General features: G+C 67.8%; 2 protein-coding genes across 2 annotated transcripts in view; both read right to left on the bottom strand.

Moving 5' to 3' along the window:
- Positions 1 to 835: 835 nt before the first annotated feature.
- On the bottom strand, positions 836 to 2,082 carry LOC116799918. The gene is made up of 3 exons (XM_032713380.1): positions 1,423 to 2,082; positions 1,012 to 1,244; positions 836 to 904 (listed from the first exon to the last, which is right to left on the bottom strand). The coding sequence occupies exons 1-3, from the start codon at positions 2,080 to 2,082 to the stop codon at positions 865 to 867; spliced, it is 933 nt and encodes a 310-aa protein (XP_032569271.1). The 3' UTR covers positions 836 to 864.
- RAPGEF3 (Rap guanine nucleotide exchange factor 3) overlaps positions 1,154 to 14,850 on the bottom strand; it is a 15,387-nt gene continuing 1,690 nt past the window's right edge. The window contains exons 2-17 of the mRNA XM_032713381.1: positions 14,506 to 14,656; positions 14,342 to 14,418; positions 12,953 to 12,992; positions 10,883 to 10,964; positions 10,055 to 10,201; positions 9,871 to 9,968; positions 9,169 to 9,294; positions 7,529 to 7,710; positions 6,696 to 6,786; positions 5,311 to 5,361; positions 5,115 to 5,202; positions 4,597 to 4,661; positions 3,962 to 4,016; positions 2,937 to 3,008; positions 2,101 to 2,391; positions 1,154 to 1,224 (exon numbers count right to left, since the gene is read on the bottom strand). Of these exons, the coding sequence (XP_032569272.1) occupies positions 2,273 to 2,391; positions 2,937 to 3,008; positions 3,962 to 4,016; positions 4,597 to 4,661; positions 5,115 to 5,202; positions 5,311 to 5,361; positions 6,696 to 6,786; positions 7,529 to 7,710; positions 9,169 to 9,294; positions 9,871 to 9,968; positions 10,055 to 10,201; positions 10,883 to 10,964; positions 12,953 to 12,992; positions 14,342 to 14,418; positions 14,506 to 14,656 (1,444 nt within the window). The 3' untranslated portion in view covers positions 1,154 to 1,224; positions 2,101 to 2,272. The remainder of the gene's footprint in view (positions 1,225 to 2,100; positions 2,392 to 2,936; positions 3,009 to 3,961; positions 4,017 to 4,596; positions 4,662 to 5,114; positions 5,203 to 5,310; positions 5,362 to 6,695; positions 6,787 to 7,528; positions 7,711 to 9,168; positions 9,295 to 9,870; positions 9,969 to 10,054; positions 10,202 to 10,882; positions 10,965 to 12,952; positions 12,993 to 14,341; positions 14,419 to 14,505; positions 14,657 to 14,850) is intronic.

Raw genomic sequence — 14,850 nt, forward strand, 5'->3', positions numbered from 1 at the left:
CCCCCTGAGCTCCAGAGAGATTGTGACACCCCCTCCAGGTCCTCCGGGAAAGCCCAATTCTCAGCTTTTGGGTCATTCTGGTTTTTTGGGGTCATCCGTCCCCTCCCTGCCCGGGGCTGCCCTTCCCCGGGGACCCCCCCCCGGCCCTGGGGAGGCTCCTCAGCCCCTTCCCGGCCCTCCCCAAATCCCGTGGGAAACATTCCCACATTCCCAAATGGTGCCTGGGGGGGGGACATCCTTCTCCCGCTGGTTCCCGGTCCTGGGGCTGAGCCGCCCCCCAAAAAGGGTCATTGAGGCGTGGGGGGGGCCCCAAAGTGTCATTGGGGGGTGTGAGGGGACCCCAAAAGGGTCATTGAGGGGTGTGGGAGGACCCCAAAAGAGTCATTGTGGGGGGACCCCTAAAAAGGATCCTTGGGATCGTGGGGGTCCCCCCAAAAGGGAGGGTCCCAGGAGGAGGGGGTGGGTCCCGGGGGGGGCTGTACCGGGAGAACAAAGGGCAGCTCAGCCTGGATCCAAAAATTCCTCTATTGTTCCACTCTCCGTGTCCCCCCCTGCCTGGAGCCCCCGCATCCCTGCTCCAGGGTCCATATCCTGCTCCAGGGCCACATCCTGATCCAGGGTCACATCCCTGATCTGGGGTCCATATCCTAATCCAGAGTCCATATCCTGCTCCAGGGTCACATCCCTGCTCCAGGGTCACATCCCTGATCTGGGGTCCATATCCTAATCCAGAGTCCATATCCTGCTCCAGGGCCACATCCTGATCCAGGGTCACATCCCTGCTCCAGGGTCACATCCTGATCCAGGGTCACATCCCTGCTCCAGGGTCACATCCTGATCCAGGGTCACATCCCTGCTCCAGGGTCACATCCTGGCTCCAGCGTCCATATCCTGCTCCAGGGCCACATCCCTGATCCAGGGTCACATCAGTCCAGGGCCACATCCTGCTCCAGGGTCACATCCCTGCTCCAGGGTCACATCCTGATCCAGGGTCACATCCTGATCCAGGGTCCACATCCTGATCCGGGGTCACATCCCTGCTCCAGGGTCACATCCTGCTCCAGGGTCCACATCCCTGCTCCAGGGTCACATCCCTGCTCCAGGGTCACATCCTGATCCAGGGTCACATCCTGATCCAGGGTCCACATCCTGATCCAGGGTCCACATCCCTGCTCCAGGGTCACATCCTGCTCCAGGGTCCACATCCCTGCTCCAGGGTCACATCTGTGCTCCAGGGTCCATATGTCTGCTCCAGGACCCACATCCCTTCTCCGGGCCCATATCCTGCTCTGGGCCCCACATCCCTGATCCAGGGGCCATATCCCTGATCCAGGGCCCCATGTCCTTCTCCAGGGCCCCACATCCAGCTCTAGGGCCACATCTCTGCTCCGGGACCCCACATCCTTCTCCAGGGTCCATATCCCTGCTCCAGGGCCCCACATCCTTCTCCAGGGCTCCACATCCTTCTCCAGGGCCCCACATCCAGCTCCAGGGCCCCACATCCTTCTCCAGGGCCCCACATCCTTCTCCAGGGCCCCACATCCAGCTCCAGGGCCCCACATCCTTCTCCAGGGCCCCACATCCTTCTCCAGGGCCCCACATCCAGCTCCAGGGCCCCACATCCTTCTCCAGGGCCCCACATCCTTCTCCAGGGCCCCACATCCAGCTCCAGGGCCCCACATCCAGCTCCAGGGCCCCACATCCTTCTCCAGGGCCCCACATCCAGCTCCAGGGCCCCACATCCAGCTCCAGGGCCTCACATCCAGCTCCAGGGCCCCACATCCTTCTCCAGGGCCCCACATCCAGCTCCAGGGCCCCACATCCAGCTCCAGGACCCCACATCCTTCTCCAGGGCCCCACATCCTTCTCCAGGGCCCCACATCCAGCTCCAGGGCCCCACATCCAGCTCCAGGGCCCCACATCCAGCTCCAGGGCCTCACATCCTTCTCCAGGGCCCCACATCCAGCTCCAGGGCCCCACATCCTTCTCCAGGGCCCCACATCCTTCTCCAGGGCCCCACATCCAGCTCCAGGGCCCCACATCCTTCTCCAGGGCTCCATATCCAGCTCCAGGGACCCACATCCGGCTCCAGGGCCCCACATCCAGCTCCAGGGCTCCACATCCTTCTCCAGGGCTCCATATCCAGCTCCAGGGCCCCACATCCAGCTCCAGGGCCCCACATCCTTCTCCAGGGCCCCACATCCAGCTCCAGGGCCCCACATCCAGCTCCAGGGCCCCACATCCAGCTCCAGGGCCCCGGGCCCTCCCTCCCTCAGGGCTCCAGGTCCCGGGAGAGCCGCAGCAGCTCCTTCTGGCTGTCGATGGCCCGGAGGTGCTGCAGGAATTCCCAGGTGGACACGGGGCTCCTCCCGCCCAGGGACTGCTCCGAGCCTGGGGGACAGTGGGGTAGGGCTGGGGCAGGGCTGGGGCAGGGCTGGGGCAGGGCTGGGGCAGGGCTGGGACCCTCTGCAATCCCGTGGGAACATCCCAGGGATCCCCCTGCCCTGCCCTCCTCCCCCTCCAAACCTCGGCATCACCCCTGGGCTGGCTCATGGATCCCATCCATTCCCTTGGCTCATGGATCCCATCCATTCCCTTCCCTTGGCTCATGGATCCCATCCATCCTTCCCTTGGCTCATGGATCCCATCCTGCCCCTTCCCTTGGCTCATGGATCCCATCCTGCCCCTTCCCTTGGCTCATGGATCCCACCCATTCCCTTGGCTCATGGATCCCACCCATTCCCTTCCCTTGGCTCATGGATCCCATCCATTCCCTTGGCTCATGGATCCCATCCATCCCCTATCCTCCTCCCTCAGCTCAGGGACCCCAGCACGAGGGGGGTCTCCCGGGGCAGGGGGGGGGTCTCCCAGCACAGGGGGGGTCTCCCGGGGCAGGGGGGGCTGGTTTAGGGTGGTGGGGGGACCCCCAAACTCACACGTGGAGATCCTGAGGGCCTTGGGATCCTCCTGCCGGGGGGGGGAGCGGCTCCTCAGGGGGGACAGTGGGGCTGGGGGGGGACACACAGAGAGGGGGGGGCTTGGCCCCAGGCCCAGCACAGCTGGGAGGGCTCAGCCCCACTCCGGGGGGGGCTCAACCCCATCCCTAGGAGTGCACAGGGGGGCTCAGCCCCATCCCTGGGGGTGCAGGGGGGGCTCAGCCCATCCCTGGGGGTGCACAGAGAGCACGGGGGGGGCTCAGTCCCATCCCTGGGGGTTCAGAGGGGGCTCAGCCCCACCCATGGCGGTTCAGGGGGGCTCAGCCCCATCCCTGGGGGCGCACAGAGAGTAGGGGGGGCTCAGCCCCATCCCTGGGTGGGTTCAGCCCCATCCCTAGGGGTGCAGGGGGGGCTCAGCCCCACTCCTAGGGGTCCAGGAGGGGCTCAGTCCCATCCCTGGGTGTTCGGGGGGGCTCAGCCCCATCCCTGGGGGTTCAGGGGGGGCTCAGTCCCATCCCTGAGGGTACCCAGCGTGCAGAGGGGGGGGCTCAGCCCCATCTCTGGGTGTACCCAGAGCGCAGGGGGCCTCAGCCCCATCCCTGGGGGTGCCCAGAGCACAGGGGGGGCTCAGCCCCACCCCTGGGTGGCTTCAGCCCCATCCCTGGGTGTTCAGGGGGGGCTCAGTCCCATCCCTGAGGGTACCCAGAGTACAGGGGGGGGGCTCAGCCCCATCTCTGGGTGTTCAGGGGGGGCTCAGCCCCATCTCTGGGGGGCTCAGCCCCCTCCCTGGGGGTTCAGGGGGGGCTCAGCCCCATCCCTGGGGGTTCAGGGGGGGCTCAGCCCCATCCCTGGGGGTTCAGGGGGGGCTCAGCCCCATCTCTGGGGGTTCAGGGGGGGCTCAGCCCCATCTCTGGGGGTTCAGGGGGGGCTCAGCCCCACCCCTGGGGGTACCCAGAGCGCAGAGGGGGGGGCTCAGCCCCATCCCTGTCCCTCCCTCCGCCCCCCCCCCCCCCAAAATCACTCACGGTGGGCGTGGCCGCGGCAGCGCTGCAGGACCCGCGCGGTTTTTGCCATCATGTGCTGCGGGACAGGGACAGAGTCACCCCCTGCCCACCCCTCCCCTCCCCTTCCCCGGCCCCACCCGGCTCTCAGCGATGGGAAAACATCGATCCCTGCGGCTGCAGGACCCCCCCGAGGGGTCCTGGCTGCAGGAAAAGGGGGTGACCACCATCCTCTGTGGCTTCGGTGGCAACCACAAGCCCCCCAAGACCCCCCCCAGAAGGGTTCCTGGCTGTGGGTGGAAGGGAGGGACCACCAAACCCTGTGGCTTCGGCATCAATCAGAGACCCCCCGAGGGGTCCTGACTGCGGGGAAAGGGGGGGACCACCATCCTCTGTGGCTCCAGGGGCAACCACGACCACTCTGAGACCCCCCGAGACCCCCCCCGAGGGGTCCTGGCTGCAGGGAAAGGGGGGGACCACCCTCCCCTGTGGCTTCAGGGGCAACCACGACCACCCTGAGACCCCCCCGAGCCCCCCCGAGGGGTCCTGGCTGTTGGGGGAGCGGCACCAGCCCCACAGAGACATCCTGGATGGGCATCCCAGGGGGTGGGGGCACAGCAGGGCCCCCCAGGGGGGGTCCCCGGGGGTCCCCCACTCACCATCTTCTCAAAGTTGATGAGGTTCTCGGCCCACGTTCGGTTCCCCTCGTGGATGAACGTCATGTCTGGGGGGCAGAGGGGGGGGATTTGGGGGTCAGAGGGGCTTCCCGGGCCCTGGGAAAGGCTGGATGCATCCCAAGGGGGGCCCAGGACCCCCCCCCCGACCCTGGGAAAGGCTGGATGGATCCCAAGGGGGGCTCAGGACCCCCCGACCCTGGGAAAGGCTGGATGGATCCCAAGGGGGGCCCAGGACCCCCCCCGACCCTGGGAAAGGCTGGATGGATCCAAAGGGGGGCCCAGGACCCCTCAACCCTGGGAAAGGCTGGATGGATCCCAAGGGGGGCCCAGGACCCCCCCCGACCCTGGGAAAGGCTGGATGGATCCAAAGGGGGGGCCAGGACCCCCCCCTGACCCTGGGAAAGGCTGGATGGATCCAAAGGGGGGGCCAGGACCCCCCCCTGACCCTGGGAAAGGCTGGATGGATCCAAAGGGGGGCCCAGGACCCCCCCCCGACCCACCTTTGAGGAGCAGGGGCACGAAGGGGATGAGGGGGGGGCTCATCTTGGCCACGGCCAGGCGATACACACGGTGGTTCCACGAGGGGTCCTGGGGGCACAGCGGGGGCTCAGGGGGGGCACGGACACCCCTGGACCCCCCCAGGCCCTTCTCCAGGGGCAAATCCCACCGGGAAAGGGGGGAAGGGGCTGCGCTCACCAGCATCCGCTCCAGCGCCGAGTGCAGCTTCCGGATCTTGTGGGGCAACCTCTGCTCGGGGAGGGGGGCACTGGGCTGGGACCCCCCTGGATCTGCCAGCCCTGAGACCCCCCCCAGCTCTCCCACCCCTGAGACCCCCCCCAGCTCTCCCACCCCTGAGACCCCCCTCAGTTCTTCCACCCCTGAGACCCCCCCCAGTTCTTCCACCCCTGAGACCCCTCAACTCTCCCACCCCTGAGACCCCCCCAGGGCTCCCCTACCCCTGAGACCCCCCCTGGCTCCCCCACCTCTGAGACCCCCCCCTGCTCTCCCACCCATGAGACACCCCCAGGGTTCTCCCACCCCTGAGACCCCCCTCCCAGTTCTTCCACCCCTGACACCCCCCACCATGTCTCCCACCCCTGAGCCCCCCCAGTTCTCCCACCCCTGAGACCCCCAGGGCTCTCCCACCTCTGAGACCCCCCCTCAGTTCTTCCACCCCTGAAACCCCCCCCAGTTCTCCCACCCCTGAGACCCCCTCAGTTCTCCCACCCCTGAGACCCCCAGGGCTCTCCCACCTCTGAGACCCCTCCCAGAGCTCTCCCACCCCTGACACCCCCCCACTGTGTCTCCCACCCTGGAGACCCCCCCCTAATTCTCCCCCCTCAAGACCCCCCCACTCTCTCATCCCTGAGACCCCCCAGGGCTCCCACTCCTGAGACACCCCCCCCCATTCTCCCACCCCTGAGACCCCCTCCAGCTCTCCCATCCCCAAGACCCCCCCAATTCTCCCACTCCAACACTCTCCCATCATGTTTCCCACCCCCAAAACCCCCCCAATTCTCCCCCCCAAGACTCTCCCGCTCTCTCATCCCTGAGACCCCTCAACTCTCCCATCCCAGAGACCCCCAACCTTCCCACCCTGAGCCCCCCCAGTTCTCCCAGTCCCCAGAGCCCCCCCAGGGCTCTCCCACCACTGGAACCCCCGGCTCTCCCACCCCGACACCCCCCATCATGTTTCCCACCCCCAAGACCCCCCCAGTTCTCCCACCCCAACACTCTCCCATCATGTTTCCCACCCCCAAGACCCCCCCAGTTCTCCCCCCACAAGACTCCCCCGCTCTCTCATCCCTGAGAACCCCCAACTCTCCCATCCCAGAGACCCCTGCCCCGAGCTCTCCCACCCCTGAGACCCCCCCCACCATGTCTCCCACCCCAGAGACCCCCCAGCTCTCCCACCCCCGAGACCCCCCCAATGCTCCTCCCCAAGACTCCCCCGCTCTCTCATCCTGAGACCTCCCAGAGCTCTCCCACCCCAGAGTCCCCCAACCCTCCCACTGCAGAGACCCCACAGGACTCTCCCACCCCTGAGACGCCCCCAGCTCTCCCCCCCAGCCCCCCCTGACCTCCCATGTCCGGGCCAGGCGGGTCACGGCCGTGTTGCTGATCCCGAACATCACCGCAAAGAAGGAATTGAGGTTCTTCTGCTCCTTCAGGCTGTGGGACGGGATGGGAGGGGACAGGGATGGGACAAGGATGGGACAGGGAGGGGATAGAGAGGGGACAGGGATGGGAGAGGGATGGGAGAGGGAGGGGAGAGGGAGGGGACACGGAGGGGACAGGGATGGGGAAGGGGATGGGGACAGGGATGGGGACAGGGATGGGGACAGGGATAGGACGGGGAGGGGACAGGGATGGGATAGAGAGGGGACAGGGATGGGAGAGGGAGGGGACAGGGAGGGGACAGGGATGGGGAAGGGGATGGGGACAGGGATGGGACAGGGATGGGACAGGGATGGGGATGGGGCAGGGGATGGGGCAGGGATAGGACAGGGATGGGGACAGGGATGGGGACAGGGATGGGGACAGGGAGGGGACAGGGAGGGGATAGAGAGGGGACAGGGATGGGAGAGGGAGGGGACAGGGATGGGACAGAGAATGGGATGTGACAGGGACAGGGATGGGACAGGGATGGGAGAGGGAGGGGGATACGGATGGGACAGGGATGGGGATGGGGATGGGATAGGGATGGGGACAGTGACAGGACCAGGACAGGATCAGGAACAGGGAAGGGATGGGGACAGTGACAGGCTCGGGACAGGATGAGGAACAGGGACAGGGATGGGGACAGGGCCAGGAGCGGGATCCCATCGGGGTCAGGAGCAGGGTCGGGGCCGGGCGGTCGGGTTGGGGGGTGTCCCCCCGCTCTGTCCCCCCGGGGGTCACACCGGGCACTCACTGAGCCGCCACCTTGATGAACTTGCGCAGGAGCCGCGCCCGCCGCGCGGGGTCGGGGCAGAGGCACAGCTCGGTGGCCACCCAGAACTGCAGCTCCTGGAAGCGCCGCAGCGCCCGCTCCAGGTTGGCCGCGCTCACCTCCGGCAGCCGCGGCGGCCCCACGATGTAGTGGATCATCTCCACCTGTGCCCCCAGCCCCGCGTCAGGGGGAGCCCAAAACCCTAAATCCCCCCTCCCGGTGTCCCCATAATGTGGTGGATGGATCATCTCCACCTGTGCCCCCAGCCCCGCGTCAGGGGGAGCCCAAATCCCCCCTCCTGGTGACCCCACATTCTAGTGGATCATCTCCACCTGTGCCCCCAGCCCCGGGTCAGGGGGAGCCCAAATCCCCCCTCCTGGTGACCCCACATTCTAGTGGATCATCTCCACCTGTGCCCCCATCCCCGGGTCAGGGGGACCCAAAATCCCCCCTCCTGGTGATCCCACGATGTAGTGGATCATCTCCACCTGTGCCCCCATCCCCGGGTCAGGGGGACCCAAAATCCCCCCTCCTGGTGATCCCACGATGTAGTGGATCATCTCCACCTGTGCCCCCAGCCCCGCGTCAGGGGGAGCCCAAAATCCCCCCTCCTGGTGACCCCAAAATCCCCCCTCCTAGTGGCCCCCAAATCCCCCCTCCTGGTGGCCCCAAAATCCCCCCTCCTGGTGGCCCCAAAATCCCCCCTCTGAGTGGCCCCAAAATCTCCTCTCCACGATGTAGTGGATGGATCATCTCCACCTGTGCCCCCATCCCCGGGTCAGGGGGGACCCAAAATCCCAAATCTCTCCTCCTAGTGGCCCCAAAATCCCCGCTCCTGGTGTCCCCACATTGTAGTGGATCATCTCCACCTGTGCCCCCAGCCCCGCGTCAGGGGGACCCAAAATCCCCCCTCCTGGTGGCCCCAAAATCCCCCCTCCTGGTGGCCCCAAAATCCTCCCTCTGGGTGTCCCCAAAATCTCCTCTCCACGATGTAGTGGATGGATCATCTCCACCTGTGCCCCCAGCCCCGGGTCAGGGGGGACCCAAAACCCCAAATCCCCCCTCCTGGCAGCCCCAAAATCCCCCCTCCCTGCGGCCCTACATGGTGGACGGATCATCACCACCTGTGCCTCCGGCCCCGGGTCATGGGGGACCCCAAATCCCCCCTCCTGGTGGCCCCAAAATCCCCCGTCCCTGTGGCCCTACAATGTAGTGGATCATCTCCACCTGTGCCCCCCATCCCTGGGTCAGGGAGCCCCAAACCCCAAATCCCCCCTCCCTGCGGCCCCACAATGTGGTGGATCATCTCCATCTGTGCCCCCATCCCCGGGTCATGGGGGCCCCAAACCCCAAATCCCCCCTCCCTGCAGCCCCACAATGTGATCCCCCAACCCCTGGATCAGGGGGAGCCCAAAATCCCCCCTCCTGGTGGCCCCACAATGTGGTGGATGGATCATTCCCACCTGTGCCCCTATCCCTGTAGGTCAGGGGGTCCCCAAACCCCAAATCCCCCCTCCCTGTGTCCCCACGATGTAGTGGATGGATCATCCCCACCTGTGCCCCCATCCCTGAAGGTCAGAGGGTCCCCAAACCCCAAATCCCCCCTCCCTGGGGCCCCAGACCTGGTGGATGCTGCGGAACAGGTCCCAGTCGTGCTCCGTGAGGTGACTGGCGAGCTCCTTGGAGCTGAGCAGGTCCAGGGTCTCGGAGGAGCCCACGCGGGGGCCCAGCTGCTCGGGGTGGGGGGTCTGCGCACAGGAGAGGAGCCCCCCGAGCCCCCCTGCCCTTAAAACCAGCCCCTTCCCAGGCAGGGAGGGACACCCCAAAGTGGGGGGGCACCCCAAACCCTCCCAGGGGGGTCTGCACGGTGCTGCCCACCCCCAGGACCCTCCTCCTGACCTTAAAACCAACCCCTTCCCCTGGGGGAAAGACACAGGGAAGGACGGACACCCCCAACCCGAGGGCACCCTAAACCCTCCCCAGGGGGGTCTGCACGGCGCTGCCCACCCCCAGGACCCCCCAACCCCACCTGCCCCCAACAAACCACCCTCTTCCCAGAGGGTAGAAGCTCCTGGAGGGATGGACACCCCCAACAAACCACCCCCTTCCCAGGGGGAAGACACAGGGAGGGGTGGACACCCCCAACAAACCACCCCCTTCCCAAGGGAAAGACACAGGGAGGGGTGGACACCCCAACAAACCACCTCCTTCCCAGGGGGAAGACACAGGGAGGGACGGACACCCCTAACCCGAGGACACCCCAAACCCCCCCCGGGGGGTCTGCACGGCCCTGGCCCCCCCCGCCCGCCCCCCCAGCCCCTCACCAGGCCCCCCAGCTCCTCCAGGCTCACGGCAAAGAGCCTCTCGTTGAGCCCCAGCGCCGTGAACACGCCCGTGGCGTCCGGGGGCAGCCGCGCCTTGTCTGGGGGGGGAGACGGGACCAGATCCCAAACCCGGCCGGGCACGGGCAGGGAAACTCCCCCCCGGCCCCGGGACAGCGGCACTGACCTCCGGAGGAGTTCACCTTGACCAGGACGTGCTCGCCGGGCCCCCCGAGGCGCGGGGCCAGCGCCCGCAGCACCTCCCGCACCGAGGCGGCCACGGGCAGCACGGAGACCAGGCACGAGTGGTCGGCGCGGTAGATCTCGTAGGGCACTGCGGGGGGGGGGAGCGGGGGCGGCGGTGTCGCGGCAGCGGCGGGGGACCGTCCCCCGGGGGTGGCACTGCCTTTTCTCGGGCTCTCAGGGCACAGGGGATGGTCCCTGGGGTGGCACTGCCTTTGTCCTGCGCTCTCAGGGCACAGGGGACGGTCCCTCGGGGGTGGCACTGCCTTTTCTTGGGCTCTCAGGGCACAGGGGACGGTCCCTCGGGGGTGGTACTGCCTTTTCTTGGGCTCTCAGGGCACAGGGGACGGTCCCTCGGGGGTGGTACTGCCTTTTGGGGGGCTCTCAGGGCACAGGGGATGGTCCCCGGGGTGGCACTACCTTTGTCCTGTGCTCTCAGGGCACAGAGGACAGACCCCCAGGGTGGCACTACCTTTGTCCTGCTCTCTCAGGGCACAGGGGATGGTCTCTCAGGGCTCAGGGGACGGTCCCTGGGGGTGGCACTACCTTTGTCCTGCGCTCTCAGGGCACAGGGGATGGTCCCTGGGGTGGCACTACCTTTGTCCTGCGCTCTCAGGGCACAAGGGATGGTCCCTCAGGGCACAGGGGACGGTCCCTGGGGTGGCACTACCTTTGTCCTGCGCTCTCAGGGTACAGGGGATGGTCCCTGGGGTGGCACTACCTTTGTCCTGTGCTCTCAGGGAACAGGGGATGGTTCCTGGGGTGGCACTACCTTTGTCCTGGGCCCTCAGGGCACAGCCTCCGTCCGGAGCCGCCTCCTCCGCGCTCCCGAGCCACGGCCCCGCGCTCCGAGCCTGGGGGGGAAGGGGGGACGGGCTGGGAGGGGGCGGCCCCACCCGCCAGCCCCCCTGCCGAGGGGGCCCAGGTGCCCAAAAACACCCCCTGGCACCCCCAGGATGGTCCCTACCAGGGGCTGGGGGGACACGGGTGACCCACATCCCCACCCTCACATGCCCTGTCACCCCCAGGGTGGTCCCACATCCCCACACACACACACACACACTGACCCCCCCCCCCCAGGGCCGTCCCACATCCCCCAGATACCCCCTGTCACCCCCAGGGTGGTCCCACATCCCCCCACACACACACCCTGTCACCCCCAGGGCCGTCCCACATCCCCCCCAGGGTGGTCCCACATCCCCACAAACACCCCCTGTCACCCCCAGGGTGGTCCCACATCCCCACAAACACCCCCTGTCACCGTCAGGGGGGTCCCACATCCCCACAAACACCCCCTGTCACCCCCAGGGTGGTCCCACATCCCCCAGACACCCCCTGTCACCCCCAGGGTGGTCCCAGACCCCCACACCCCCCTGTCACCCCAAGGTGGTCCCACATCCCCACAAACACCCCCTGTCACCCCCAGGTTGGTCCCACATCCCCACAAACACCCCCTGTCACCCCCAGGGCTGTCCCACATCCCCACAAACACCCCCTGTCACCCCCAGGTTGGTCCCACATCCCCACAAACACCCCCTGTCACCCCCAGGTTGGTCCCACATCCCCACAAACACCCCCTGTCACCCCCAGGGCTGTCCCACATCCCCCAGACACCCCCTGTGAACCCCAGAGTGGTCCCACATCCCCCATACACACCCCCTGTCACCCCCAGGGTGGTCCCACATCCCCACACTCCCCCTGTCACCCCCAGGGTGGTCCCAGATCCTCCAGACATCCCCTGTCACCCTCAGGGTGGTCCCACATCCCCACACACACCCTGACCCCCCCCCCCCAGGGCCATCCCACATCCCCCCCCACACCTCCTGTCACTCCCAGGGTGGTCCCTTACCAGGGGTTGGGGGGACACAGGTGACCCACATCCCCACCCTCACACACCCTAATACCTCCCAGGGCAGTCCCACATCCCCCACACACCTCCTGGCACCCCCCAGGCGGTCCCAGATCTCCCCTAGGGTGGTCCCAGACCCCCAGACACCCTCTGTCATCCCCAGGGTGGTCCCACATCCCCCCCCACATACACCCCCTCTCACCCCCAGGTTGGTCCCACATCCCTCAGACACCCCCTGTCACCCCCAGGGCCGTCCCACATCCCCCAGACACCCCCTGTGAACCCCAGAGTGGTCCAACATCCCCCATACACACCCCCTGTCACCCCAGGGTGGTCCCACATCCCCCATACACACCCCTTGTCACCCTCAGGGTGGTCCCACATCCCCACAGACACCCCCTCTCACCCCCAGGGTGGTCCCAGACCCCCATACCCCCCCTGTCGCCCCCAGGGTGGTCCCACATCTTCCCTCAGGGTGGTCCCAGACCCCCACACCCCCCCTGTCACCCCCAGGGTGGTCCCACACCCCTCTGACACCCCCTGTCACCCCAAGGGTGGTCCCACATCTTCCCCCAGGGTGGTCCCAGATCCCCCCAGACACCCCCTGTCACCCCCCACATCCCCCAGACACCCCCTGGTCATTCCCAGGGTGGTCCCATATCCCCTCACACCCCCTGTCACCCCCAGGGTGGTCCCAGCTCCCCCCAGGGTGGTCCCAGCTCCCCCCCAGGGTGGTCCCACATCCCCCTCAGGGTGGTCCCAGCTCCCCCCAGGGTGGTCCCACATCCCCCCCAGGGTGGTCCCACATCCCCTCACACCCCCTGTCACCCCAGGGTGGTCCCACATCCCCCTCAGGGTGGTCCCAGCTCCCCCCCAGGGTGGTCCCAGCTCCCCCCCAGGGTGGTCCCACATCCCCTCACACCCCCTGTCACCCCCAGGGTGGTCCCAGCTCCCCTCAGGGTGGTCCCAGCTCCCCCTCAGGGTGGTCCCCACCTTGGGCTGGGGGGACCCGCTGCCGTCGCCATTCTCCAACCTGGGGGAGGATGAAGGTGGAGGATGAAGCCCAGACACACAATTCCCCCCCCAGGATTTGGGCCCCCCCAGGCCCCCCCTACCCCAGCGGGACCCTCCCCACGGCTGGGAACCCCCTCCCTGCTTGGGGACAAGGTGGGGACGATCCCTGCCCAGGGAAACCCAACGGGGGGGGCAGGACAGGGGGACACAACGGGGGGCAGGACAGGGGGACACAACGGGGGGCAGGACAGGGGGACACAAGGGGGGGGGCAGGACATGGGGACACAACGGGGGACAGGACACGGGGACACAATGGGGGGGCAGGACACGGGGACACAACGGGGGGGCAGGACACGGGGACACAACGAGGGGGGCAGGACACGGGGACACAACGGGGGGGCAGGACACGGGGACACAACGGGGGGGCAGGACACGGGGACACAACGGGGGACAGGACAGGGGGACACAACGGGGGGGGGTCAGGACACGGGGACACAACGGGGGGGGCAGGACAGGGGGACACAACGGGGGAAGGACACGGGGACACAACGGGGGGGGGCAGGACATGGGGACACAACAGGGGGAAGGACACGGGGACACAATGGGGGAAGGACATGGGGACACAACGGGGGGGGGTAGGACGGGGACACAACGGGGGACAGGACAGGGGGACACAACGGGGGGGGCAGGACACGGGGACACAACGGGGGAAGGACACGGGGACACAACGGGGGGGGGCAGGACATGGGGACACAACGGGGGAAGGACACGGGGACACAACGGGGGGGTGGGGGTAGGACAGGGGGACACAACGGGGGGCAGGACATGGGGACACAACGGGGGGGTCAGGACACGGGGACACAGCCCCCCCAGAGCGACCCGGGGGGGGTCATGGCTTCATCCGGGACAGGGAGGGGACGGGACAGGGAGGGGATGGGACAGGGAGGGGGACAGGGAGGGGGACAGGAATAGGACAGGGAGGGGGACAGGGAGGGGGACAGGGAGGGGGACAGGGATGGGATAGGGATGGGACAGGGAGGGGGACAGGGAGGGGGACAGGGAGGGGACAGGGAGGGGACAGGGAGGGGGACAAGGAGGGGGACAAGGAGGGGGACAAGGAGGGGGACAGCGATTGGGACGGGGACAGGGATGGGGACGGGGATGGGGACGGGGATGGGACAAGGAAGGGACAGGGAGGGGACAAGGATTGGGATGGGGACAGGGATGGGGACGAGGACAGGGATGGGGACAGGGATGGAGACAGGGAGGGGACAGGGATGGGACAGGGATGGGACGAGGACAGGGATGGGGACGGGGAGGGGATGGGGACAGCGCTGGGGAGGGTGGCAGGGGAGGGGGGGGACTCACCCCCGGGGCCGCCGCCGCTCCTGCTCCTGCCCCAGCCCCCCCAGGCGGGGGTCGCGGCTCGCCAGGTCCGCCAGGTTCTGCGGGGGGAAGGGGTCGGGTGGGCGGCGCTGGGTGGTCCCCGCGGACCCCCCCGGACCCCCGGGGGTCCCCCCCGCCCCCCGTACCTGCAGCAGGGCCGTGGTGCCGCGGTCGCCCTGCAGGAGCCGCCCGTAGAGCAGCAGCCACTGGCTCACCAGGCGCAGGATCTTGCGGCGCTTGAGCAGCGCGAAGGCGGCTTTGTCCTGCTCCGAACCCTCCAGCGGCTCCGAGCGGAACCTGCCCCCAGTCAAGGGCACCACGAGGAGCGGGGACCCCCAGGATGTGCCCCCCGGAAGGTGGGGGGGTGCCCTCCCTTGTGGGAGTCGTGAGGGGACAGGAGGGGAAGGGTTGAGGGGACCGCGGGATGAGAGGGGCGGGAAAAGAGCTCGGGGGGCATCGAGGGCAACTCGTGAGCCAAGCCCAGCCTGGCA

Source organism: Chiroxiphia lanceolata, chromosome 30 (assembly GCF_009829145.1).
Source record: "Chiroxiphia lanceolata isolate bChiLan1 chromosome 30, bChiLan1.pri, whole genome shotgun sequence".
Lineage (NCBI taxonomy): Eukaryota > Metazoa > Chordata > Aves > Passeriformes > Pipridae > Chiroxiphia > Chiroxiphia lanceolata.

Bases quoted from the DNA above. Each gene is read 5' to 3' on its own strand.
- LOC116799918 (XM_032713380.1), bottom strand. From the start codon at position 2,082: ATGTGGGTCCCTGGAGCTGGATATGGAGCCCTGGAGAAGGATGTGGGG. The intron at 1,245-1,422 runs GATATGGACCCT...CCTGGAGCAGAC, and splicing joins ATGTGGGGCCCTGGAGCAGG to ATATGGACCCTGGAGCACAG. The intron at 905-1,011 runs ACCCTGGATCAG...GATCAGGGATGT, and splicing joins GACCCCGGATCAGGATGTGG to GGCCCTGGAGCAGGATATGG.